Source organism: Dipodomys spectabilis, unplaced genomic scaffold (genome assembly GCF_019054845.1).
Source record: "Dipodomys spectabilis isolate Male_0828 unplaced genomic scaffold, ASM1905484v1 ptg000018l, whole genome shotgun sequence".
NCBI lineage: Eukaryota > Metazoa > Chordata > Mammalia > Rodentia > Heteromyidae > Dipodomys > Dipodomys spectabilis.
In genome coordinates this window covers 14,706,087-14,731,879 of record NW_024870695.1, presented here as the reverse complement: position 1 = coordinate 14,731,879, position 25,793 = coordinate 14,706,087, and the positions used below count along the sequence as shown (strand labels likewise).

The window sequence follows — 25,793 nt, the reverse complement described above, 5'->3', positions numbered from 1 at the left end:
TATGTTTGCAAAGAAAAGTAATCTTTCCTTGAAAGAGGCAAGTTTCTAAGTTTTCCATATGTAATAAATTTCACCCTTCCCAAGTTGTTGGTCTTAGACAAGAATCTAGCTATTCATTATTAACTCTTCATGTCTTCCTGTGCTCCCGCTAAGTGGAAGTGTGACTTGCTGTGCCTTCTGGTTTCAGTGAGGACAATACATGGGAGCCAGAAGAGAACCTGGATTGTCCCGACCTCATTGCTGAGTTTCTACAGTCACAGAAAACAGCACATGAGACAGACAAATCAGAGGGGGGCAAGCGTAAAGCTGATTCTGATTCTGAAGACAGGGGAGAGGAAAGCAAACCAAAGAAGAAGAAGGAAGAGGTAAGACGAAGTATTTTCACTAGCCCAGAATTCATGTCTTGTTGAGCACAAGGCCAAGCCATTTAAGCAACTTCCTTCTGCCTCCTCTTGAATTTCTGCGGCCATATGTTAGTCCTTCTGAATTCTGAGATAAGCTGATGGTAAAAGGATTTGGAGGCTTACTACTCTTGTGAAAGCCCCAGAATCTATTTTTTGTCCATGGTATAAGACTCATACTGTGTAACACTCATTGGAGTCAGACATATATAGAAAGTGTCATTTTGTGTAAATAGCATTCAGTGTTTTTCAGTAAAAAATTATTATAGTACTGCTCGGGAGGCAGAGATCTGAGGATCATATTTTGGAGTTAGCCCCAGGCATAAGAATCCCAAAGATGCTTATTTCCAATTAACCAACAGATCTGAGTTCAAGACCCAGTACTGGCATTAAAAAAAACCCCACAGGTGGCTCTTTGTGACTTATTCAATACCTTAATTTGTCTTTTGAGGATGAAGAAACAGTTGTAAACATTTATTTTACTTGGGATGTGTGTTCCTTCTCACGTATGGGAGGACTTCATGCGCTTCAGACCTTGATGGAATGAATACTCGCTCCAAAGGATTCTGAAAGGCCTGGTGTTTGAAGTCAACATGTTAGTAAAATACTGACAAAAAGAGCTTGAGATTACTTTAATCAGATGCCCAGGAATAACTTCATTTTGGGTTACAATCCCATAGAGATAAAACTGTTCTGCTCATCTGGTTTTTACAGTCAGAAAAGCCACGAGGCTTTGCCCGGGGTTTGGAGCCGGAGCGGATTATTGGAGCTACAGACTCCAGCGGAGAGCTCATGTTCCTGATGAAATGGTGAGTCTGCCAGTGGCTCTGTGTGGTTTTTTCCTTCTTCCCATCTGTTCCATGCCAGAGGAAAAGAGCTGGATCTTCGAAATTCCAGTCGCCCAAGTGTGAAATCTTTAAGATGGCATAGTCCTTCGATAGTGACCCTCAGCCTGACTGCCAACCTGGACTCATGAGTTACAGGTAGGGGCACTTAGGATTCTCAGATCTTTGCCCTTTTTGGTTTTGGTTTTGGTTTTTGTCTTTTTAGGAGGTGGGAGAAAATCTAGAGTGAAAGGGTATGGGGAAGAGTCACATTTCAGTCTGAAAGTAAAGGGGGAAAAAAAACACTTGAAATGTGATTGGTCTGACCTTCCCTTCTGCCACCTCCTTAATAGAGATCTGGCTGACCTTAGGATCCAGATATTCAATTAAAGGTTCAGATTAAGAGAGGATTAGAAATACTTCCTTTGTAGATTCAGAATCAGCCAGCAGGGGTCAGCAAGGCCCCTTCACTATTATTGAACATAAAGTAAACCTACTTTTTTTCCATGATACTCAGGATAGTAGTACAGGCATGTGTCACAAACCAAAAGAAATGTGTGACATAATTGTATGTGCAATACATTTCTGTGACTGGAAGCACAGTGGGTATGTTTATACCACTATCACCGCAACATGAGTGATCGTACCGCCATGTCACTAGAGGGGTAGCTTTTCAGCTCCACTGTAATCCTTTGAGGTCACCGTCAAACATTGCTATGTTGCCCGTGACAGCACTCTAACCTTAATGAAGACAGTTCTTGTGGAACCTTAAGAATTATAATTAACTTAAAATTCTCTATAACTTCCTTCTTCTCTGCCCAAAAAGAATTCTTTCTTGGGAATTGAAAATGCTTTTGCTGTAGGGCACCAGTGGCTCATGCCTGTAATCCTAGCTACTCAGGAGGCTGAGATCTGAGGATCACAGTTCAAAGCCAGCCCAGGCAGGAAAGCCCATGAGACTTATCTCCAACTGCTGGAAGTGGCGCTGTAGCTCAAGTGGTAGACCTCTCGCCTTGAGCTGAGAGCACCCAGGCCCAGAGTTCAAGCCCTACGACCAACAAAAAAAATAAAGTGCTTTTGCCAAACTTTTTCTCCAAAATGGGCCTCCACCAGTGTCCTTAAAATATAAAGCTCTAACTTTAAACTTCATAGTAGGATTTACTAAGTACAGCTAATGTGCACTTCCTCTATTTGTAACCACTTTGAGTTACAGTGGTACCTTTTTATTACTGTACTTAACATTTCATTAGCTAGGCACTGGTGGCTCATGCCTGTGACTGGAGGATCCTGATTTTTCTGATACTGGGGTTTGCACTCAAGAGCCTCAAACTTAGCAAGCAAACACTTTACCCGCCAGCCCGTTTTTGCCGAGGATAATCTTGTACAATCCACCTACCTATGGCCACTCCTATAGCTGGGATTGCAGGCACATACCATTTCAGACTAATTGGTTGATTTGGCGTCTCAGTAACTTGACCTAGGTTGGCCTGAAGCTACATAATCCTGAACTTCGCCTCCTGAGAGTAGCTGGGAGTAGAAGAGGCATGTATGGCCATGTCTGGCCCATTAAAAAATGATTTCTCTGTGTCTGGAAGAAGAGTTCAATGGTAGAGCATTTGTCTAACATATACAAAACCCTAGATTCCATCACATACACACATAATAAAAGTATTTTGTTTTGTTTCCTGGAGAGTAGAGATACCTGATTGTTTCTGAAAGTAGTAAATATTCCTCTCAGCATGCCTCAGATTACTCAGACTGATACAGTCCACAGTCCATTTTCCTCCCTTTCTCTTGGTTTGCTTACTCACAAAAACAACTTTACCAGCTTTATTCTACAGTTCCTTTTACGATTCTGGAGATTTGGGGTGGTACCTTGTTGGTGATATATCTGCTGCCTGTCCTATATTAATGCTTCCATCCAAGATACCCCCCAATGATCCTAGGGTTTTACTCCTGGTTCCCTTAGAATGTATGGCTTTCAGATTTTGAGAACATTTTAATTGGGGAAATATATAGAGAATTATGGAACAACCATCTTCTATCTCCTCATTGAAGAACCATTTCAAAATAAGGAAATTGTGTGAAGATGACATTTGATAGTGTTAAGCAGCATAATTTTGAGTAACCAAGAAAGTGCCAGATCGATATTGAGCCCCACAAAGTACAGGTGGCTCTGTGAACAGTCAGCTGGAATACTGCTTTTGGAAGAGTGGGTGCTCCTCTTCTTGGGATTCTAGAGAATCGAGCTTTTTTGGTTTTGCCTTTCTGAGAATCCACTGAATTTTTCTACAAGGGAGGATTTCTGAGGATGTCACTTGTCTGAAAACTGGCAGTAAATGCCACATGGGCCGTGTTTTCACCATTCCCTAGCTTGTTTCTTGGATGATCCAAGTTAAAAGCAGCAGCAGCAGCAGCAGCAGCTCTCAAAGTCTCTCTGTGCTTTATTCTGCAGGAAAAACTCTGATGAGGCTGATCTAGTCCCTGCCAAGGAAGCTAATGTCAAGTGCCCACAGGTTGTCATATCGTTCTATGAGGAAAGGTTGACGTGGCATTCCTACCCCTCCGAGGATGACGACAAAAAAGACGACAAGAATTAACTCCAGAGTAGCAGCCCCTGTCACCTCTGACTGTGGGTTTGAAATGGGGAGGAAGGAGTTCTCCTTGTCTTGACACCATAAGGTGGCTTGAGAAGATGTCCTTTGAAGAGCCAGTATCGTTTCTATGCCCTGCAGCAGCCCAAGTGCTTTAAAGCCGTTCCACGCTATATAGTTTGCACACCCATCCCAGTGGAGGGGGAAGGGTTAAGTGTTTCAAGGCAACCCACTCTGCATTTTGCTGAGAAACGCAAAGGGCCTTCTATGAAGGACAGGACTTGCAGAAGTGGGTGTGTGGGAGAGCAAAAAGATACTGTTGATCTTCAAAGAGCATCTCCACAACCCACAGCCTTCTTCCCAATAGTGTTAACTGCATTTTTACAGCGTAGCATGTGTGTAGTTTTGGCTATTACTGGTGTATTATTTGGGATTGGGAGGGGTGGGCTGGGAGGAGGGGAGATGAAGATAGGATCATTTTGATTTAAATTTGGGGCTTGATTGGGGAAATGGTAAAACAATGGAGAGAACACCTAATGATTTGGTTCCGTGTTCAGAATATTTTACCTTTTCAAAAAAAGTAACATAGACACCATAAATAGGGACTGTGTAGAGACTGCTGAAAAGCTGTGAATGAGATGTTCCCTGACTCGGCTTCATGCTGCCTATGAGGCTAAGCCAGTTCCTAAATTACCAAAGCTGCCACTGTGGAGAGGGCAACAAATTGAGGCAGAAGGGGGGTCAGGGGGGGTCCTTTATTGAAGAGTATACACAGGCAGACCATTCTGTCTTCAAGGTGCTAAATCTTGAAATTAGAAAAGGATCCCTCTTTTTTTTTTTTTTTTTCTTCCAATTATGTTTTCAATTTGTCCACTTAAGTCACTGGCTTGAATTGTTTGGGGAAGGCTGAGGGAGTGTAGGAGGTAGAAGAGCCTCGTGCTCTTACGGTAAAGCTTGTGATCTGTTTTTTGATCTTTGAACTCTGAGACCATTAGTGTCAGGGTTCAGTCACAGCACAAATTTCATTGAGTCGCTCCAAGGGTTAATTATTCCAAAAGCTCTGGTCTCAGGAGATTAACCTTTCATACTAGGGCAGTGCTTTCCTCAAAAAGTACAAAAAAAAAAAAGTGCAAAACAATTGTAAGATTTAACAGCTACCCAAAAGTATCCTTTTGTCTTTTTTTTTTTTGTGTGTCCCCCTCCCCCCCCACTGAGACAAGGTCTTGATATATAGCTTAGGCTGGCCTTGAACTCTCAATTCTCCTGCCTCGGCCTTCCAAATGCTGGGATTATAGGCATATACCACCATGTCCAGCTAAAATTGCTCTATGGATTCTTGACATTAAGACCTACATCTACATTGTAAAATCTTTTTAGGCATGTGTTAGACATCTGTGAAACTTTTGTTTAACTGTACACTTCATACCATACTGTCAGTTTTTGTCTTAATAAAACTATAGATTTATAATCCCGGGTTTCTTGTCTTTTTTTTTTTTTTTTAATAGTATGTTGCTATGTTGTCTGGGCTGGCTTGAAATTTTGATCCTCCTGTCTCAGCCTCCTCAGGACTGGGGTTAAAAAAATACAAATAGGGGCTGGGAAGATGGCTCAGTGGTAGAGCGCTTGCCTTGCATGCCTGAGGCCCTGGGTTCGATTCCTCAGCACCACATAAGCAAAAAGAAAGAAAAAAGCCGGAAGTGGCGGTGTGGCTCAAGTGGTAGAGCGCTAGCCTTGAGCTGAAGAGCTGAAGGACAGCGCCCAGGCCCAGAGTTCAGGCCCCACGACCGGACCCAAAAAAAAAAAAATACAAATAGGCACAACACATCTTAAGTAAGCTTTGGGAAATGTTCAGAGAACATTTCTTCAGGCAGTGCAAAAATGAGTTTATTGGATATCTTCCATGAAATTACAGAATACTGTAAACCTCTGGCCCAGGAGTTGTATATGAATTATTTACTACCTTAGTTACTATTAGGAAAGGAGAGCTGATTAATATAGATGATATAAGTTTCATTCTATCTCCCTACCTCCATCCAAAGCATACACCACCATACTAGGCAACATTGGTTATCTTGAAGTGTCAGATACTCAGGCTGGGAAGGTGGCTCAGTGGTAGAGTGCTTGCCTTGCACGCATGAGGCCCTGGGTTCGATTCCTCAGCACTACATAAGTAAAAAGAAAAAAAGCCGGAAGTGGTGCTGTGGCTCAGGTGGTAGAGTGCTAGCCTTGATCTGAAGAGCTGAGGGACAGTGCCCAGGCCCAGAGTTCAGGCCCCACAACTGACCAAAAAAAAAAGTGTCAGATACTGACAGAGCCAATCAAAATCTTGCTCCTCCAGTCTTTAGTTGGATTTTTGTTTAGGGTTTTTAGGGGATAATATAATCAGAAACTTTCGGCAGGTATCTGGGGCTTGAACCCAGAGCTTCCGCACACACCACTGATGTTCTACCACTTGAACCATGCCTCCAAAAGCCGTTTTTTGCTGGTTAATTGGAGAATGGGTCAAGCTTGGGCAGTCTTAGAGCCCTGCTGGCTTCAGATACTGCTCCTCTGGCCCTCAACCTCCTAAATAGCTAGGATTTTAGTGTTGAACAACTTGCTGCTATGGCCTCCCAAGATTGAGATTACAAGTGTGTACCACTACCAGGTACAATATAGGTTTTTAATAACCTTATTTAAATCCTTAGTTTCAGATATTCCAGAAAATTCTGTGGTCAGATTCAGTTCAATTTTTTTTTTTTTTTTGTCAGTTGTGGGCTTGAACTCTGGGCCTGGGCGCTGTCCCTTAGCTCTTCAACTTAAGGCTATAGCACTCTACCACTTGAGCCACAATGCCACCTCCAGTTTTCTGATGGTTAATTGGAGATAAGAGCCTCATGGACACTTTGAACTGTGATCCTCAGATCTCAGCCTCCTGAGTAGCTAGGATTACAGGCATGAGCCACCGGCACCCGGCATTTCAAAGTGTCTTTGATCATTTGGTATTTGTCTGTAGCCTAGCACATCTTTATGGTCCATGATCTATGGCATTGGAATATGAATTACAAGGCAATTCCCTTACAGTAAAGGAGGGAGGGGGTGCAAAACGATTAGATTACTACTGCAAAATAATTTGGGATAGAATGTGTGTATGTGTGTACTGATGCTTGAATTGGGGCCTCATGTGCTCACTCTGCTTGTGCCACGCATAACTGGTGCTGTATCAATTGAGACACCTCCACTAGCAGATTTTTACTGTTTGAGGTTAGAGTCAGTTCTGTCTGCCCACAGTGGCTTTGAACCTTGATCTCAGATTTAAGCCTGAGTAGCTAAGATTACAGGCATGAATACCTGACAGGGGTGCCTGGCAAGAACTAGAATTCTGAAACCCAGATCTGGTTCTCTCTACAATACCTCCATATTACTGAACTGTGGAGGCAGGAATAAATCTGTGCACATTAGGCTTTTCCATAAGAAGTCTTCATTTAAAACTTAAGATTGCTAGGATAGGAAATGGAGGTGCAGTTCGAGTGGTAGAGCTAAGTGAAAAAAAATCCAAGGGAGAGCTCCTGGTCCTGGTTTCAAGGCCCAGTACCAACATCCCACCCCCACCCCAAAAAAAAGATTGAGCATGTCCAAGCTCAGGGGCCCCCTAAAATCTGATTGAAACGTAATCAGCTTAAAGGGTGCTTTATAAGAAATGATCATTGGGTAATTTTTAACTCACCTAGAAATAGCCTCACAAGTAGGCTGTAGGTATGGTATATGTGCGCATGCAATCCATCAACTGAAATGCAGTTGTTGTATGGAATATAATTGTGCAAATACCACCAACAGGCCAGCATTCACCTTGTAAAAGTCTTGGCATTTGGTTTAGGGAACATGTGTCAAATAGAGCCATTTAGTTTTGATCTGGGATTAAGTTTGAAAGGAGCTGTTTTAATATCTTAAAACAGCTGTCAGTCTCTATTATCACTGGTTTAGCTGTGTTCAGCATTGGAATTTGCTCTGCCTTATCCAGTGTGTTAAGTTTAAAGTTGTTCATTTCTTGGGGCTGGGAAAGTGGCTCAGTGGTAGAGCGCTTGCCTTGCATGCCTGAGGCCCTGGGTTCGATTCCTCAGCACCACATAAGCAAAAAGAAAAAGCCGGAAGTGGTGCTGTGGCTCAAGTGGTAGAGCGCTAGCCTTGAGCTGAAGAGCTGAGGGACAGCGCCCAGGCCCAGAGTTCAGGCCCCACGACCGGACCCAAAAAAAAAAAAAAGTTGTTCATTTCTTGTAACACAGCTAACTTCTCATTGTCCTGGCCTTATATGCTTTTTACTAAATATACTGCTGAATGTGAAAGTAAATGAAAGAAAACCATTCCGGGAGGAAGAGCATAGTTGCCATGTTGGAGATGGAGAAGCAAACAAAGTGGTCTCTAAGGCTTTTTTGCTTGCATAGGCCAGTTAGGCAAGGCTGAAACATTTAAGTATAGAGTATGTGATGACTATTTGGCTTTTTGTTTTGGTTGATATTTAAATGGCTTAAGATATTCAACAGGAAAACTGGGTCTGCATTGTGCTCTTTCTCTTGGTACCAAAACCAATGCTCACCCCACATAGATTTTTTTTTTTTTGGCCGGTTGTGGGGCTTGAACTCTGGGCTTAGGCGCTGTCCCTGCGCTCTTCAGCTTAAGGCAAGCGCTCTACCTCTTGAGCCACAGTGCCACTTGTGGTTTGCTAGTGGTTTATTGGAGATAAGAGTCTCATGGACTTTCCTGCCCAGGCTGGCTTTGAACCACGATCCTCAGATCTCAGCCTCCTGAGTAGCTAGGATTACAAGTGTGAGCCAGGCTAAGAAGTTGTGTCCCACATACTCAGGATTCCATCCCCAGGAATGAGCAAACCACTCTCAGTAAATCTCAGTAAAGTGGAAGGATCACTTGAGTTCATGAGTTTGAGATCAGCCTAGGCAATTATAGGGACCCTGTATCTCCCCCTCTCCGCGGTGTACACTCCCCCCCCCCCGGAAAAAAAAAAAAAAGGTGGCAGTACATGGCTGGTATGGCTCAAATGGAAAAGTTTGTTTGGGAAGTACAAGCCAAGTTCAAACTCCAGTAATAAACACCCTCTCCCCTCCACCCCCACCCCCCAAAAAAGTAAACAAAGGCTTCAGTCCAGTGACTGAAAACATTCCTCTTGGATAAGGTTTTCACACCACTGAAGACAGCTTGTGCACCAGATTCCTGATTCAGGTATACAGAAACCTTCAAAGACTGATTTAAAAAAACAAAAACTAGAACTCTACTGTTAAGATTTTACATGTATCCCCACTGTTTTCAAATGCTCCATTATCTACTGCAGTGTTCAGAACCAAAGATAAGAACGGTGACAGACTTCTGTTTGAGGAAATAGAAAGGTTATGGTTGGTACACTGATAAAATGAGTAGTCAACGGGTTTGTGAGCCTTTTCACTTGTCAGATGGGACAGAATGTATCAATGACAGGAAATTAAGTTTAACTGACAAGCACATTGGTTCTCCTACACAATATCTATAGCTGAGGAATGAGTTCTGGAAAGGCTAGTAGGTGTTTCTATATGGATACCAGTGGGAACAGAGTTCTTGCTCTCTACCTGTGCACCAGGTAGTTCTCTGAACTAACTTACTTAAGAGGTTTGGAAGTTACTGCCTTAGGTCATTGCTCAAAGGATGAAACAGAAACTTTGAGACTGATAACGAGGTTGGTTTTTTGTTTTTGTTGTTTTTTGCCAGTTGTGGGTCTGAAATTCAGGGCTTGGGCACTGTCCCTGAGTTTTTTTGTTCAAGGCTAGCACTCTACCACTTTGAACCACAGCTCTACTTCTCAATGTCTGGTTAATTGGAGATGACTTTCAAGCCCAGGCTGCCTCTGAACCAATATCCTCAATGTCAGCCTCCCTGGATAGTTAGGATTACAGGCATGAGTAACCAGTGTCCTGCTGAAGAGGCTTTGAGGGCTTTTTTGGGGGGCTTGAACTCAGGGCCTGGACACTGTCCCTGAGCTTCTTTTGCTCAAGGCTAGCACTCTACCACTTGAGCCACAGCGCTAGTTCTGACTTTTTTCTGTTCATATGGTACTGAGGAATGGAACCCAGGGCTTCATGCATGCTAGGCAAGCACTAAGCCACATTCCCAGCCCAAGGGGTTATTTTTCTAAAAGGCACTTATTCCAATTGTTTACCATACAAGTTTGTCTAGTTTAAGTGAGTTTTAAAAGCAGGAATGAGGCCAGTTTGAGGAAGTTAGGGTTCAAAAACACACACACACACACACACACATATACACACACCACACACACACACACACACACACACACACACACACACACGTAACTGATTTTTCCCTGGAAGAGACAGTCAGTCAAGGAGGCTAGACCTTGATGAAATTAAAAGCTTGTCCTTAGATAAATTGTTTCCCATTTCAGATGTTTTTTGTAGTTGTTGTTTGGGTTATTTGTTCTTTTGCCGGTCCTGGGCTTGAACTCAGGGCCTGGGCCCTCTCCCTGAGCTTCTTTTGCTCAAGGCTAGCACTCTACCACTTTAGCCACAGAGCCATTTCTGGCTTTTTCTGTTTATGTTACTGAGGAATCAAACCCAGGGCTTCGTGCATGCTAGGCAAGCACTCTACCACTAAGCCACATTCCCAAACCTATTTTTTTTCTTTTAAGATAGGGTCTCACTACCAACCAAGTACTGGAATTAAAGGTAGCTTCTACCCAGCTAGTTCTGTGGGCTTGTTTTTTAAGTGAAAGTGGCGGTAAAAAAAATTATTAGGCAAGGAATACACTTTCGGTTAGGACTAGGTTGTTTCAGAGGGCCCTAGTTCTGCTTTTATTGATAACTCAAATAGCCTCACTTATACAGTAAGTCTGTTTTCCATCTTACAAGAGTAAGATGGTAGGGCGGCAGTAACATGCCTATAATCCTAGCTACTCAGAAGGTTGAGATCTAGGGGTTGATATTTAAAGTCAGCCCAGGCAGCAAAGTTCATGAGACTCTCATCTCCAATTAACTAGCAAAAAAAAAAGGGGGGGGAGGGGCAAAAAGTGGAGCTGTTGTAGAGCATTAGCCTTGAATAAAAAAAGCACACAGACAGTCCCTAGATACTGAATTCCAACCCCAGGAATGGCACTTAAAAAAAAGATATAGCCAGGCGCCGGTGGGTCACGCCTGTAATCCTAGCTACTAAGGAGACTGAGATCTAAGGATCCTGGTTCAAAGCCAGCCTGGGCAGGAAAGACCAGGAGACTCTTATCTCCAATAAACCACTCAGAAAACCCGAAGTGGTACTGTGGCTCAAGTGGTAGAATGCTAGCCTTGAGCTGAAGAGCTCAGGGACAGCACCCAGGCCCAGAGTTCAAGTCCCATGACCGACCAAAAAAAAAAAAAAAAAAAAAGGCTCTAGGAAGGTGGCTCAGTGGTAGAGTGCTTGCCTTGCATGCATGAGGCCCTGGGTTCCATTCCTCAGCACCACATAAGCAGAAAAACCCAGAAGTGGGGCTGAGGCTCAAGTGGTAGGGCACTGGTCTACACTGAAGAGCTAAGGGACAGGGCCCAGGCCCACAGTTCAGGCCCCACAACCAACCAAAAAAAAAAAAAAAAAAAAGATATATTGGAAAAATCTTTTTGGTTCTGTGGCTTGACCACTGGATCTGGGCATTGTTTCTGAGCTTCTTTTGTTCCTTCTGGTTTTGAATAATTTATTGGAGATTAAGTCTCATAGACTTTCCTGCCCAGGCTGCCTTTGAACCATGATCCTCAGATCTCAGCCTCCTGAGTATCGCTAGCATTACAGGCATGAGCCACTGGCACCCAGCTTAGAAAAGTCATTCTGAACAAAGCCTAGGGACTGCTTAAAAAGACAAAACATACTGCTGCTAGCCACTCTCAGGTCACGCTGAACAGGTAGGTACTTAAGACTAAGGCCTGTCTGTCTCTGCTTCATACCAGGATGCATCCTTACCTCCAGTTTAAGGTAGATGGGTTTGTGATAGTAGCCCAGCCACAGGCCTAAGTTTTCATATGTTCCTGCCAGGAGCCCAGACGCTTCAACACCTCACTCTACCTGCCAGCAGCAAAATGTAGTCAACCCCAAAGCACTGCTGACCCAATTACATCTCTGGTGCCAAGGGGTAGTAACAAAAGTACACTCACACAAGGACTTGGACAAGGGAAAACATTAGCAAGGGGGCAAAGAGAGAAAGCATTCAAAAACATTAAATAACTTTACAGTGTACCCTAATTAATAAATTTTATTTTAATTACTGACTTGGACTAAAGATCTGTAAGTTTACTTTTTCTGCTTTAAGAATCTGTTTCATCTGGCTTACAGACATAAATCAATTCTTAGAAGAGCTCTTGTTTGTGGTTACCACCCCTTTCTAAGTAGAGATGATTTGGGGAAAACTATACATTGAAGCCAGAAACTTTGTCCAGTAATCTCAGAGGGCACCCAGTAAGCCTTTTCACCAGAATCATCTCGCATTCTGAGCACCCACCAAGGAGAGTCTGAATGCTGTACAGCTCTTCACAGGCTGAGGACTAGAACAAACTCCACTTACATGGGCTGAAGGTATTTTCTAGCATGTCACACTCCTTGGAGCTTGCTTCCTGCTTTTTTGTTCTGTGACAGCAGTATGGCCACTGACCTCTCAGGTTTTCACGACTACACTCTAGTGCTCTGCACCTTTGGCAGGTGAGGCTACTAGACAAAGTTGTCAGGATTAAAAATGCAGTTTGTAGCAGGTGGGCAGCTAAGGAGCGGTGATATGACCATCATTTCTCTATGAGAAATGAAAATTCTGAAGGATTCTGTCTGAATTCTTCCTTGACAGGTGTGTGATGCAGTATTTAAGATTTTTTTTTTTTGGTCTTTTAAAGCTCTCCATTATCACCTCCCCAGCTGGCCACCCGCCCCCTCTCCACTGGAACTGCCCAGCCACGCAACGGGCAACGCTCTCCTCACAGGGCCTGTTCCCTTCCTCTCAATCTAAATTCGAAATGGGGAAGAATTGCACTTGAGATTAATCATCCATTTTATTTTATTTTATTTTGTCATGTGCTCACAGCATCTTTCTCTCCTCTCCCTGGCAGGTCACAGACATAAATTAAAAATAAAATCTACAAGGAAAATAATTTATAAAAAGCACTCCCAGGCTTGCGCCTTCCATCCCTACTGCTCAGTTTGGAACCCCCTCCCCCACAGGGCAGGGAAATCAGTGATTCCCACCCCCACCCCCCCAGTCTACTCCTGCTGGTCTGGAGTAGACAGTACTCCAAAGCTGGGCAGAGGCTGCCGCAGCAGTGGCAAAGCCACACACACAGACACTGTGGTCTTGGAGCTAACGGGCCGCCATGGCACTCGCATCCCTTCCCTCTTTCAGGATGTTCTCCAACAGCCCGGGTTAAGCTGGGGCTATGGAGACACAGCCGATGGCCAAGACCCTGGTGCTAGGTGCCCTCAGCCACCATTACATGCACTTCTCATTCTAGAAAGAAACCCCAACAAGCAAGCAGACAAGACCTTGAAACAGAGGAGAAAAGCCTCAAGTGTTCACACAGTAACACGGAGTCTTTATGGCAAAGAGAACATTTAGCAGCTTTGAATATTGGGGCATCTCCTTTTTACTCAACACAGGCATTCTAGACCCTATAGGTAAAATGGGACACAAGCCCCAGTTTAAAAAGTAAAATAAAATCAAAGCGCAAGAAATTCTAAGGACTAGTTTTTCTCTTGGTGCTGGGTTTTGTAGGGATTTTTCTTTTTTTTCCCCCCAGTGACAAGCCCAGACCTGAGGGAAGAGGCCCAGTGTTGTGCTCAATACTGCTGGCAGGTGGCTGCACTGGCATCTCCCTGAACATCATCCCCTGCCTTGGTTCAGCCCCTGAGGAGGAAGCTGCAGGCCCATCACCCTCCTCCTGAGAGCTACAGGCAGCTAGTGAGGGTGGGGACCACAAACTCAGGGTGCAAGTGGGAGCGGCACAGTATTTCCATGCAGGCTGATGGAGACCACCAGACAACCTCAGCTCAAGAATGGCTGGAGGCCCGATGGAGGCGGCAGTGACAGGGTAGCAACTGACATGCTTAGTGTTGGGACTGTGGCAACATGGCCTCATTACCTTTTTCTGTCCCTCTGCCCTCTGGCCTGAAACCAAGCCAGTGTTGGGTCCCCACAGATTCCACTTAACTGAAACGTTACAAGTGACTTCCCAAGAGCTCTCCTCAGGGATGCCAAAGCACAAGGAACAGTAAGAGTTAAAACAGAAAGAAAGAAAGAAAGAAAGAAAGAAAGAAAAAAAAAGCCTCCTCCCTGGCCCCTCCTCTAGCTGTGTACCCGCTCTTGGATAAAATGGGGTTTATCACACCGGTAACTTAGGCCCACCAGTCACTCAAACCTGCTGCCTAGATGATCCTGGCCAAAGCCCACCATAACCTTCCCTTTGATTTTCTAACCGCTTTGATTTTTGAAGGGCTTCCTTCCTTCCTTTCTTCCAGGAATGACACTTGTTACCACTTTTCCTTTCACAACTCTTTCCCAGCCCCTTGGTTACCTCCACTCTACATAGCTGTTCTACCTCCAGCAATGCCAGCACTACTCTTCCCTTAAAGAAAGGGGTAGAGTGGGGACCCCAGCCACCCAAATGGTCTGGTCACTTCTACCCCAGAAGGGAAGCTGCATGAGACAGCGCCTGCGCCCACCTCTTCCTATGCACTGACCCGCAGTCATCCCATCTGAGAAGATATATTGGATAAGAAGGCATTGATGTCCCCACTGTCGGTCCAGGTCCAGGCCCAGCCCTTCTCCAGCTTCGGTCATAGTGAGTGCCCACCCCCTACCCACCCCAGCTCACTTCCTCCTGTCCTTTGGCTTCCTCTCCTGCCTCCGGGCCTGTTGGTCAGCCATAGTGCGAGGAATGAGGAGGACACTGCCGTCCCCAGCATACTGGAGCGCATACTGACTAGGCGAGTAGGGCCTCCCGTTCTCATCCCGCAGCCGCCCAAACACCTCCTGGTACAGGCTCTGGACCTTCTGCTTCATCTGACGCAGAGATCGCAGGAACTCCACTTTCTCCCGCAGCAGTCGGGCCTTATCACGCTGCAGGTCCTCAACATCCCGCTCCAGGTTCAGGATCGTGTCCAGCTTGCGCTTGCGGCAGTTCTGAGCAGCCATCTTGTTCTTGCCCCGACGCCGGATGTCCCGGATGAGGCTCAACTGGGCCTCGCTCAGCTGATATTTGGACAGAAGCTGGTTGAATTCCTCCACAGGCAGGTTGATAATTTTGTCATTGGTGAATGGTATCTTCATGGCTCTGGCTCGGTGCTCATCCCGGCTCATCTGTTTGTCCAGGAAGTCAGCCTGTTTCTCCTTGCTACCTTTCTTGAGGGTGCTGGGCGGTGGCAGGTCAGCAGAGTCAAGGGCACTGGGTGCCATGTTGTACGTGTGGTTGTGACCCACATGCTCCAAGTAGGGCAGGCAGGAGAGCTGCGATGGATCCTGGTAGCTCATTCGGCAGAACTTGGAATACTCAGGCTGGTAGCCCACTGCGCCCTCACTCTCTTCCAGATCCAGGGTCTCAGAGTCAGAACTGTAGCCAACAGCACCTTCCTCCGAAAAGGAGGAAGAGGCAGAGGAGGAAGCAGAGGAAGAGGAGGAGGAGGAGGAAGAGGAGGAAGAAGAGCTGCCCTCAGAGCTGCTCAGGGAGGAAGGGCTATGGCTAGAATCTAAGGAGAGTCCTGAGTCAGAGTCAAACTCCTCCTCGAGTTGGGAGGCCTGCACAGGGTTGAAGCCCTCCTCAATGGCCAGGTCCATCAGGCTGATCTCATCCAGCATGGCTTCATCTAACAAGCCCCCCAAAGGGTCAGGCAGTTCTGGGCCCGCTGTGTCATTGGCTGTGCCATTGAGCTGGGGTGGAAAGAAGAGCCCTGCCAAGTTGGTGGAGCCGAAGGTGGAGTTGAGGCTGGTGGAGTTGCTGGGAACCAGCGGGAGCAGTGTGGAGCTGCCAGCCACAGGCAAGCTCTCTACCTCAGGGCTGAAGAGTGAGAAGTCCTGGCCGCAGCCCCCCAGGGATGCCTGATGCAGGCTGACATTCTGATTGATGGGAGTGTTGGGAGCAAGGCTGTAGTTGGTGCCCAGGGGGTCTCCAGAAGGGGCATTGTACAGAATTTCACTGGCTGATGTGTTCACTTCCATGGCCTAGAAGGGACAAGAGCACCAGAGTTCACTAGGAGCAGACTCCTCCCAGGGCTCCCACCTTGCAGGCCCCTAACCCACAGCGCAACTGTCTGGACACAAGAACAACAGACTGGACAGCAAAGTCCAGGGTCAGTTCCTGGCCCCAGTTTGGACCCTGTGAGGCCCAGCAAAGGTAGTTCCTTCCTGTGGGTTTTACTCCAGTTACAGGAAGGACCAGCCTCTATTTGCGTGTGGCCAGATACCCCTATTTTCGAGAGAGAGGGAATCAGCACCAAGAACTTGGACTTGAGTCAGAAATTTAGCTGCGCAGCTTTTGTGTGATCACTGCCACGTCACCTGACATCTCTGACCCTCAATTTCCGCACACTTCAAATAACAAAGGAGACTGCAGTCTAGCTCAGTAGTGCTTGCCTAGCAGATACCTAGGGTTCAATCCCTAGCATGGCAAAAAAAAAAAAAAAGTACTAATTATATGATCAGGAGAGCAAAGGGAAATGAGGATGGCCATAAAGCACTATGTGAATATCACCCAAGGGATGGGCTGAATTAGAGGAAGAAGGCACACCTACAATCAGGCCCTACTTTAGAAGGCTATCCTAGCTTTTAACCCAACTCCACCTCAACCATACCTTCCCCAAACCCCAGGAGATAACCTGGACAGGTTACCTCTCAGTATCCCCACTTTCCTGTAGGCCGGCCAAATGAAGCGTTACCCTGAACTCAGAGGTGCAGATAACATGCTGGGACACACTACAGAAAACCCATCAGCTTATGCTGTTCTGGTAACCTTACCTGCATTTCCATGATGGACATGAGATCCTGCCACTGCTGTTCCAAATCAAATGGCGACTCTGTCCCCGTCAGGAGAGGAGACAAGAGGCTGTTCTGAAGAGCTGGGGACTCACTCTCACTAGGCACTGCTTCTGTGATGCTGGCAACATCTGCTGGGAACTAGACAGCACAAAAGGCATCGGTAAGTGAGGAAGACCACCTTCTGCTTTCCTCACACTGATAGCATCACATGGTCTTCTTCTGAATTCACCCCCAGCAGCCAAGTCAAGGTCAGAACCCAGAGCTGGTCCTGCAGACAACCATGGAGGGACACACCATGTGCAGGCCACCCTGCTGGCTCAGTGGGCTCCCTCTGATCCTGCATACTTCGGCATTTTTCCAAAAGGGACAGGTGGCCTCTAGCAGCCTAAGGCCATCCAGAGACAGGACTGTCTGGTCCCCCAACTAGGCAATTTTTTTTTTTTTAATTTTTTGGTCATGGGGCTTGAACTCTGGGCCTGGGCGCTGTCCCTCAGTTCTTCAGCTCAAGGCTAGTGCTTTACTGCTTGAGCCACTGCACCACTTCCGGTTTTCTGGCAGTTAATTGGAGATAAGAGTCTCATGGACTTTTCTGCCAGGGCTGGCTTTGAACCGCGATCCTCAGATCTCAGCCTCCTCAGTAGCTAGGATTACAGGTGTGAGCCACCGGCGTCCAGCCCAACTAGGCATTTATGGCAATAGCATCTCTAAGTCTGGCTGGCCTGGGCTCTGGCTGACTACGGACGGAGACTGCTACCTCTTCCTCAGCAATGCTGCAGCCTGGTTACCTTCCTGTTTCAACTACTGATAGATCCTGAGTCTCAGACACAAAGGAGAAGGGGAAGAGTCCTTAGATAAGCACCAAGATGCGAAATGCTTTGCCTCCTCTGTGCTGTCTATTGCCAAAGCCTGGCACTTGTGAATCAATTGCCATCCCCTTCCCATTATAGAGCCCAGCTACTGTGACTTTGTATTCCCCAAAGCCAAAAAAACTCAGGTCCATCCACAGACATAACCCTCCTCTAGGGGAAGGGAAGAAAGACTTCAGCCTTTAAGTGTGAGAGAGCAGGTAGCAGAGAGGCCAGTAGCAAAGGCGCCAGTACCTGTGCAGTGAAGCTCTCCCCAGTCTCTCCGTCCACTAGCAGGTCTCGGGCCAGAGCTTCCGCACCCTCGCCTGCCCAGGTGTCCTCCTGCTCTCCTCCATCTCGAAGTTCCTTATCCACATCCTGTTCCTTCTGGCGATGACTGTAGTCAAAAACCTCACGCCCAGCCCCCAGATCAATATCCTGCCGCCAAAGGATGTCAATCAGATCTATGTCCTGAAAGACAGACCATGATGGCTTTAGCTCTCAAGACCCCAGAGGCTTCTCCTTGTTCTGCCCCTCATGGTCCCTCCTAACGCCATGCCAGTCTTGGGTGGGGCCCCTCCCAGTTCCACACTCTTTACCCTCTGGCTCCTCTACATCAGCAAGGCTTCATTTATACATTTCCAGGGCAAAAGAGAAACATTAGCAAAAGCCACTAGCATGACTAGCACCATACAGGTCTGAGGGTCTGTGGACTAGAGACATACCTGGGGCCAAAGGGCAGGGCCAGCCCACCCTACGTAATAAGAAAGGAGAAGGAAACGTAACACGTCTCTGATTTTGGAATGGGAACCCTGAGAATGTATTTTGTAGAAGGCTGGCCTCAGCAAGCAAGGGTGAGCTATGATGCAGAATTGCCTAGCAGTGGCCAGGCTTGCATCAGCCTGTGGTGCCACTGCTTTGCATAAAGGGGTGGGGTGATTGGGAGAGGAAAATCCCTGCATTTCCAACCACCTGATGCAACCAATGACAAGAATAGGCTGTCCCCAGCCCTTCCTACAGCCATTCCCCCTTCAGAGACTGACAGCAGGAGTAAGCTTGAACACCTACAACTCTTAAAGCCCAGGCTCACCTCAAGATCCATCTCTGTCAGAATCCCATCTCAGCTGAAGCTAGCAAGCTGCCTCGATCCCAGGGGAGCCTCAAGCAGTCAAATGATCCTCGTTGGGCACCCCACCCCTGCCAAGGGCGGCCCCACTACCTCCCCTCACCACACCCAGCTCCCCATCAGTCAACCCACTCAAGGACATAACCCCAAGCACAGCTCAGCTCCAACTACCACCTTAGACATCAAAATACCTCCCTCTGGCTCTGTCCCATGGCTCCTGAACGGTTCCTGCACCAACTGCCGCCCACATAAAACCCCATCAAGCCATCTGGGCTTCCTATACATGCCACTCCCTTTGGCAAAGTCCTCCCAACAAGCCTGAAGAGACCCTAAAGTGCAGCCTCCCATTCAGAGATTAAGAAGCACAGCATCCTTAGCTCAGACCCACTTCCCTGTCCCTAAGCAGGTACTATACCCCTTCCCACTCAACCCATCCGTTTCCACCCTAAGACCCCTAAAACCTCCCATAAGTTCCTCTCCCTTTAATTTCCCATCGTACACCAACCTGAGCAGGAGCCCTGGACCCAGGAACAGAGGGGGGCTGGGCCACCCGGTGACCAGCCAGTAAAGAGTTAAGGGGCTGGTTGCCTTTGGCATGGCCCCCACCACTGTGAGAGCTGCGGTCCAGGCGGGTCATGGTCTGGGAGAGGAGCCCCAGGGCAGCCGGTGCCGGGGAGCCGGACAGGGGGCTGCAAGGAGCTCTTGGCTTTCAGGGAGCACACCAGGCTGGAAGGGTGGCCCCTTGCTAGCTCCAAGGGGCCCGAGGAGGGTGCCCCGCCCGTGCTGCTGCCTGGGCGGCCCAGCCCAGCCCCCTTCCTCCATCCTGGAGCAGCCCCCTCCCACCTCACAACCCCAGTTCCACTCAAGCGCCCAGCAGCCCCCACCCTGAGCTCACCGCAGAGGCTGCAGTGAGACGGGACTCCCACCCCATGCTCCGTGCTCACGATGCAGAGGAAAGCCAGCTCCCTCCTGGACCTATCCTCCCGCTCCTCCCTCTCCCCCTCCCCACGCCCCCCAAACTTGTTACCTAGGCTGCCGCAAGGAGCCAATCCCCTCCCCCTCCCACCCTGCAGGTCACTGCTGAGGCTGCAGAGAGCCAATCCCCTCCCCCAGGTCAGCAGCTGGGCTGCGGAAAGAGCCAATCCCCTCCCACTGTCGTTACCTAGGCTGCGCCGGGAGCCAATCTCCTCCCCCAAGTCTCCGCTGGAGATGCGGATGGAGCCAATCCCCTCCCACCGCCTGTTACCTAGCTGCAGATGGGAGCCAATCTCTGCACCAGGGCAGCTGGAAAAGCTGCCGCAAGGAACCAGCCCATCCCTGGGCCGCCTCCGTCTCCTTGAGGAGATGCACCCAGGGGCGGGCAGCCCCACCCAGCCCAGTCAGTCAGCTGGGGTGGCGCAGTGAGCGCCCATGGGGGAAGGGGTGCCATTCTCCTCCCTCTTGTCGCATCTTGCTTCTCCAGCCCACTAGAGACTGGGCAGACACTCCTGCAGTTTCACCCGGAAATTAAATTCTTTGCTGGGAAAGGAAAGGAGTTTTTTCTATTCCTTAGGAAGGAGGTAGCCAGTTCTCAAGGCCAGGGATCACAAGCCAGGCTGAGCAGAAACCTAATGCACTCAAGCCAAATAAAAAAGGGCAAAGGCAGGAGCTTTGTCACCCTAAAGCAGGCCAGACTGGAGGAAAGGGGTAAAGCCATTTTTTGCCCAAATGTAACAATGCCACAGTGCTGGCCAGACCCAAGACCGAACGGACAGTCAATACAATTCTGAAGCCCAGCACAGGAACACATCCTGGCCACAATTATGCCTCCCACTTCCCCTTTCACTTTAGCTTTTTGTAGTTGTTAAGTTCTCTGCCTGACCCCTGGCCAGCATCTCTCCTGGGGGGAGGGGGGAGGGAGAATTCTGACAGAATCAGAATCACATCTCAGACTCCAGGATTAGTTTCTCAGGGGCAACTCAGTTCACTCTCCTCACTGCTGCTCTCCTGGAGCCTAAGGTCAGGTCAGAAAAGACAGTGTGTTCTCCCTGGTCACAACCCGCTCCTAGCCTGGAAAGAGCTGTAAACAGGCCACCCCCTGGTCTGGGCAGAGTGCCAACCTCCAAGGGAATCCTATCCTGACAAGGGCCTAAGTAATGGCAGCCATCGAACAGGCCTGGCAGTGGGGGAGCACTACCACCCCAGGGATAATACCAGCTCCAGCAGTGCCTGTCACATGCTCTGGACCTGGGTATTTTTATCCCAGAGTTGCTGAAGAAATGTTGTTCTAAACACATCATAATCTCTCCCCCCACTTTCCCGGCCTGGGCCCTTCATGCTGACCTACTCCACCTCCCCAAAAAAGTGGCGAAGCCCTGAGGTTAAGGAAAGCATGACTACTCAACGCCAAGAGAGTAGAGAAGTGGGGCTCAGAGTCCTATCCCACTCTGGCCCCAGCCCACTTCGATTACATCCAAGACATCCCACATCTATCCCAGAACTTCCTGAAGGGAGAGTAGCAGAACTACCACCTCCCCTCAAGGTTCCCAAAAGCCCTGTTCCACACCCCCTGGACACACTCCGGACACACTCCGGAGAAGTGACCAGAGGCCCGAGCATACTTCTTCAGCTAAGACTGGAGCTGGCTTGAAGGGCAGGGGATAGGAAAGCAGAAGAGGGGTGAGGCTCCAACCAGAACTGCAAGAATCTAAGAGACTGAAATGCAAGAGATGCTCCTGACTCCCAGGATCAGATAATCCTAGCTTCTCTCAAAGCAGATCTAATAACAGCCAGCGGAGCAGAGAGCAGGTTTCCCAATCTCAGCACTATTGGCAACTGGGGGGGGGGGGGGGTCGGGGTCAGATAAACCTGCAGTTTGGGAGCTGTCCTGTGCTAGTCAGCAGCAGCATTGGCCTCATCAGTTAGATACTAGTAGCACACACCCCCACGTGACAACCAAAATTGACGCTACATAATATACCACCTATTCCCTGAGGGGCAAAAAAATCATCCCCAGATGAGGATCAGGGACCTAAAACAAACCATATTCTTTCCCAGTTACTTACACTCAAAGAAGTGAGGTCAGAACAAGCTCCCAAAGCAGGGCGTGGCCAGACTTGGTGGGCAAAGGGAGTCAACTTCAGCATAACCAGCTCAGAGCCATCCCAGAGCCAGATAGCATCTTCCTCCCTAAAGGCCAATGGAATGCAGTGGGCCTTTTCACAAGCTAGGTGATTAGTGCAAGCAGTTTTATCACATTATGTGACAAAAGGATAGGCCTAGCCATCCTGCATAGGCCTGCATTATAGAAAGCAAGAGACTGCATCCTTTCTGCCAGGAAAGGCAGTCAACCACAAGACAGCAGCAGAGGTAAAGATCACTTCTGATAGCTCAGAGTAAGCTGACCTAGGAAGCAGAATACAATTCTCTTGTAGCTTCCAGTCTTTTCTGCCTTATTCTCTGCAGTGGACTCTGGCAAACAATAGGAGCCTTGGCCTCTACTGGCCACGAAGAACTATTCAAGTCTGTTCACTGGCTCAGGCCCAGGAGAACTGAGCTATGGGGACCTTACAATAGGCCTGACCACTGGAGAGAACTTTAGGGTACAGTATGCAAGTTTGATGTGGGGAAGAGGTACAAGGCAAGAACTCACACAGTATTTGTCTTAGCAACAGAGATACACTGCATCAAAACCCATCACAACATGGCCCTCCCCCCTCAGGCCTCCAGCAGTCATACTGAAATACAAGCAGTAAACACCCAGGCATGTTCTAGGCACCTCCCACTGTCCTGACAGTACATTTAAAGATGGGTCAATGGTTCTATACAGGGAAATGCTCCCAGCCCCCAACCCTAAACCCAGACCCCATTCCTAGCCAAACTTTGTGCCTAAGACACCCCACCCTCCCCCACAATCTATAGACCTCAGTGCTAAATCCACAATGCTACAGAACCAGGCTCTATCCTCCCCATCCCCCCTCCCCCCCCTCCATCTCACCCACCCACTTACCACAGGGCCACTAACCTCTTTGGTTAAGTCTCCACTGACTGGAGGGGCTACAGCTCCCAAATCCTCCAAATCTTCACTGAATCCCTGCTCCGTTTCGCTTTCTCGCACCCCGTTGTCTGGGCCTGTCACATCTTGGAGGCCACTGGAACTCTCGAGGGCGAGGCCTGAGTTGGGCTGGCTGCCGGAGACAGACCCCTCCGGGTCCCGGTGAACCAGCCAGGCATTTACTTCAGTAGTTGGCACCTGGAACCTGTCCAGGGCCCTGACCTGACTGAGGAGCCGCCGGGCAGTGAAGTAATTGTCCAGGTCTATGCTCTTGGGGTGGATACCATAGCCATCCAAGGTATTCCTCAGGTTGTGGAACTGGGTCTGAGTATAAGCAGAGCTGGGCCCCAGGATGATCTCACGGAGTGGGGGGAGCTGTGAAGTCAGGTAAGTATCCACGTCCACCCGCACCCCAATCAGACTCAGCAGAATGGTGAACTGGAGAAGTCCTTCCGTTAAGTATTTCTTCAGAGAAAGCATTGCTGAAGGACCAGAATGTTTATGCTTTTTGGTTTTTAAATCTTCCAAAAGATAAAGCAAGGCCACTGCTCTGCCGCTCCAGCCAGCAGGTCACCCTTCTCAGTGCCAGACCCTGTTTCCCACCCTTACAGAAAACAAGGGCTGAACTCCCTGATGGCCCCAGAGGAAAGCACACCACGTGGAGCCAAGGCCACACTCCACACCACATTCACTTTTCCCTTCTGGACACCTCACCTCTGAAAGTACAACTGATCCTAACCCAGTCCAGGCACTCAGGGCCCACGTGACTTACTGTCTCCACAGTCCACATACAGTCACTTCCTCACTCACATTCGTCCTCTCTGGAGATTCCACTGCAGGCTGTTCACAGGAACAGCTGAACGGTTTGGTTTGGTTTTGTTTTCTTTCTCCTTCCTAAGGTTTATTTTCTTTGGCTGCAGCTACAGGCCTTTTGTCTTGGGTCACAGTGTCCCGCCTCCTCCACACTTACCAGGGGGGTTTCCAGAGAAACCTGAAAAGGGAATCACAAGATAAGATTCCGTGTTTTTCACATCATGACACGGGTAGGAAAACCTTCAAGTAGAAGGTAGGAAACACATTAAAAGGACACTCTGGCAGGAAGAAAAAACACCAAACACTTATAGTCTCAGAAATAAAAGCAAATTAAGGGCACATCTAGTAAGCACCAGACCTTGAGTTCAAACATTAATAAGAAAACAAACCCCCACAAACTGTTATGAACAAATGAGCAATGAAGATATTATAACAAAGAATTTCAATTACTGGCTATTAAATTTGCAATTCCCTAAAAAAAAAGTGGCTTGCTTTGTAAGTACACAATGCCCAGGGCATCTTACATATGATCTGATTTACCAATCTCCCTTGCCCTCCCCTCTCCACATTATACGCAGCATGTGCGCACAGGAGCATGCCCAAGCTTGCGCTGGTACTAGGGCTTGAACCAAGGGCCTGGCCACTCTTTCTTTTTTCAATCATGGGTAGGGCTCTACAACTTAAGCCACAGCTCTACCTCCTGCTTTTTGCTGTTTAATTAGAGACAGGAGTCTCGTCAACATTTCCTGCCTGGGCTGGCTTCAAACCAGGATCCTTAGATCTCAGCCTCCTGTGTAGCTAGGACTACAGGCCTTGAGCCACCAGTGCCTGGCTCAGCTTCTATTTTTAGCAAAAGTTCATTTCCTATCTTAAAGGAAAGCTGGTTCCCCAAGTCTCAGAAACAAACTGTCTACAATTCCTCTCTCTTCCAATTGTAAAGGGGAGGGATTTTTAAAGGGTATGTTGGAGGAAAAAAAAAAAAACACGAGGACAATGTCCAGGCCACCACTTCACACAAAAGAAAAAAGCCTTTTGTTTTCCCAACTTGGGGATCTAATTTCCTTTTTCTATCACTCCCTCCTTGAGAGAGCAAAGGGGAAAAGGGAGGAAAGGAATGGAAGGACCTTCATATGACTGTTCCCACACAGAATTTGCATAGGGAGCTTTTATCTTCATTCATATGACCTTCTGAGCACAAGCAGAAGGATATGGCCAAGTTCTCAACCCAGATTGCCAAATGAGGAGAAGGTAAATTTGCTTCTTCGTTTCTGCTTTCTACTTGGGCTTCCCTTAATCCCTAAACCACGACAGACTTCTTCTACATCTGCTCTGTTATGACCCACCTTTCCAACTTTATTCCAAAGGGGACTCGGGATCTACACTACACTACATAATACACTACACACAACCCACACACGCCTGCACACCCTCTATTCAATACAACTGCAATCCTGAATTCCTGTGTGCCTTACCCTCCCTTTCTCCTGCAATTTACTACTAAAACCTCCCAAGCGTCCCTGAAGTTTATTAAAACAGGACAAAGTTCTTTAAAGATCTGAATTTGGACTAGAGGACCCCACTCGGAGTTCGGTTCCCAACCCTGCCTTGCCCTGGATACCCGAGTCCGGCCGGATCCAAGTCTCCATGCCCAGTCTGGTGCCTCGGCTCCCAGCCTCCAGGAGCACCCGGCGAACAAGTGCGAGTTTCTTGGCCTTGACCCACCCTGAAAGGCGAACCTCACCCCGCCTTCCGTCCCGGTGGCCCCACCCCACTCCCAAGCCCGGGCCGCACACCACGCCTTCGGGCGCCCTCAAGCTTCCCGGGTCCAGCCCACCCAGGAACAGGCTTTGTGGGGCGCCCCGCGGAAGTCTCCGCAGACCCAGGCCCCGGCTCTTCCAGGGGGGCTCCCCCCCATCAGCCGCCCCGCTCCCGCCGCCGGCCCCTCAGCCACAGCGCCCTCCCCTCACCCCATAAGCCTCGGCCTGGCTTGCACCGCACCCCTCCCGTCAGGGACAGCAATGTGCCTGGTACCCGCTGCTGGGCTCTGAATCCGCCGTGGCCGCCACCGCAAGCCCTCAGCCCGAGTCCCGGGCCTCGCCGCCGCCACCGCCGGCCGGCCTGGAGCTCCCAGCCTCCGCTTCCCTCCCCGCC

The 25,793-nt window shown here is 48.3% G+C and overlaps 2 protein-coding genes across 8 annotated transcripts in view; one reads left to right on the top strand and one right to left on the bottom strand.

The window, feature by feature from the left end:
- Nucleotides 1–4,932, top strand: part of Cbx1 (chromobox 1) — a 14,563-nt gene extending 9,631 nt beyond the window's left edge. For all 3 annotated transcript variants that reach the window (XM_042673558.1, XM_042673562.1, XM_042673561.1), the window contains 3 exons: nt 188–365; nt 1,116–1,210; nt 3,681–4,932. In XM_042673558.1, the coding sequence (XP_042529492.1) occupies nt 188–365; nt 1,116–1,210; nt 3,681–3,825 (418 nt within the window). In that variant the 3' untranslated portion in view covers nt 3,826–4,932. The remainder of the gene's footprint in view (nt 1–187; nt 366–1,115; nt 1,211–3,680) is intronic.
- Nfe2l1 (nuclear factor, erythroid 2 like 1) lies at nt 80–25,793 on the bottom strand. 5 transcript variants are annotated; one of them, XR_006146644.1, is made up of 6 exons: nt 25,261–25,364; nt 22,800–23,820; nt 17,926–18,141; nt 16,805–16,963; nt 13,600–16,012; nt 80–92 (listed from the first exon to the last, which is right to left on the bottom strand). XR_006146644.1 is itself a non-coding variant. In XM_042673545.1 (6 exons), the coding sequence occupies exons 3-6, from the start codon at nt 23,307–23,309 to the stop codon at nt 14,666–14,668; spliced, it is 2,232 nt and encodes a 743-aa protein (XP_042529479.1). In that variant the 5' UTR covers nt 23,310–23,311; nt 23,602–23,820; nt 25,261–25,364; the 3' UTR covers nt 13,347–14,665. The 5 variants fall into 5 exon arrangements, 4 of the variants coding, with proteins under 4 accessions (XP_042529479.1, XP_042529476.1, XP_042529477.1 ...); XM_042673545.1 differs by lacking the exon at nt 80–92 and having other exon boundaries at nt 13,347–16,012; nt 22,800–23,311; nt 23,602–23,820; XM_042673542.1 differs by lacking the exons at nt 80–92; nt 25,261–25,364 and adding an exon at nt 25,674–25,793 and having other exon boundaries at nt 13,347–16,012.

Excerpts from the sequence above, each read along its gene's own strand:
- Nfe2l1 (XM_042673542.1), bottom strand. The coding sequence starts at position 23,309 with ATGCTTTCTCTGAAGAAATACTTAACGGAAGGACTTCTCCAGTTCACC. Across the intron at positions 16,964-17,925 it reads GGGAGAGCTTCACTGCACAG|TTCCCAGCAGATGTTGCCAG; the intron begins GTACTGGCGCCT and ends TGTGCTGTCTAG. Across the intron at positions 16,013-16,804 it reads TGTCCATCATGGAAATGCAG|GCCATGGAAGTGAACACATC; the intron begins GTAAGGTTACCA and ends TGTCCCTTCTAG.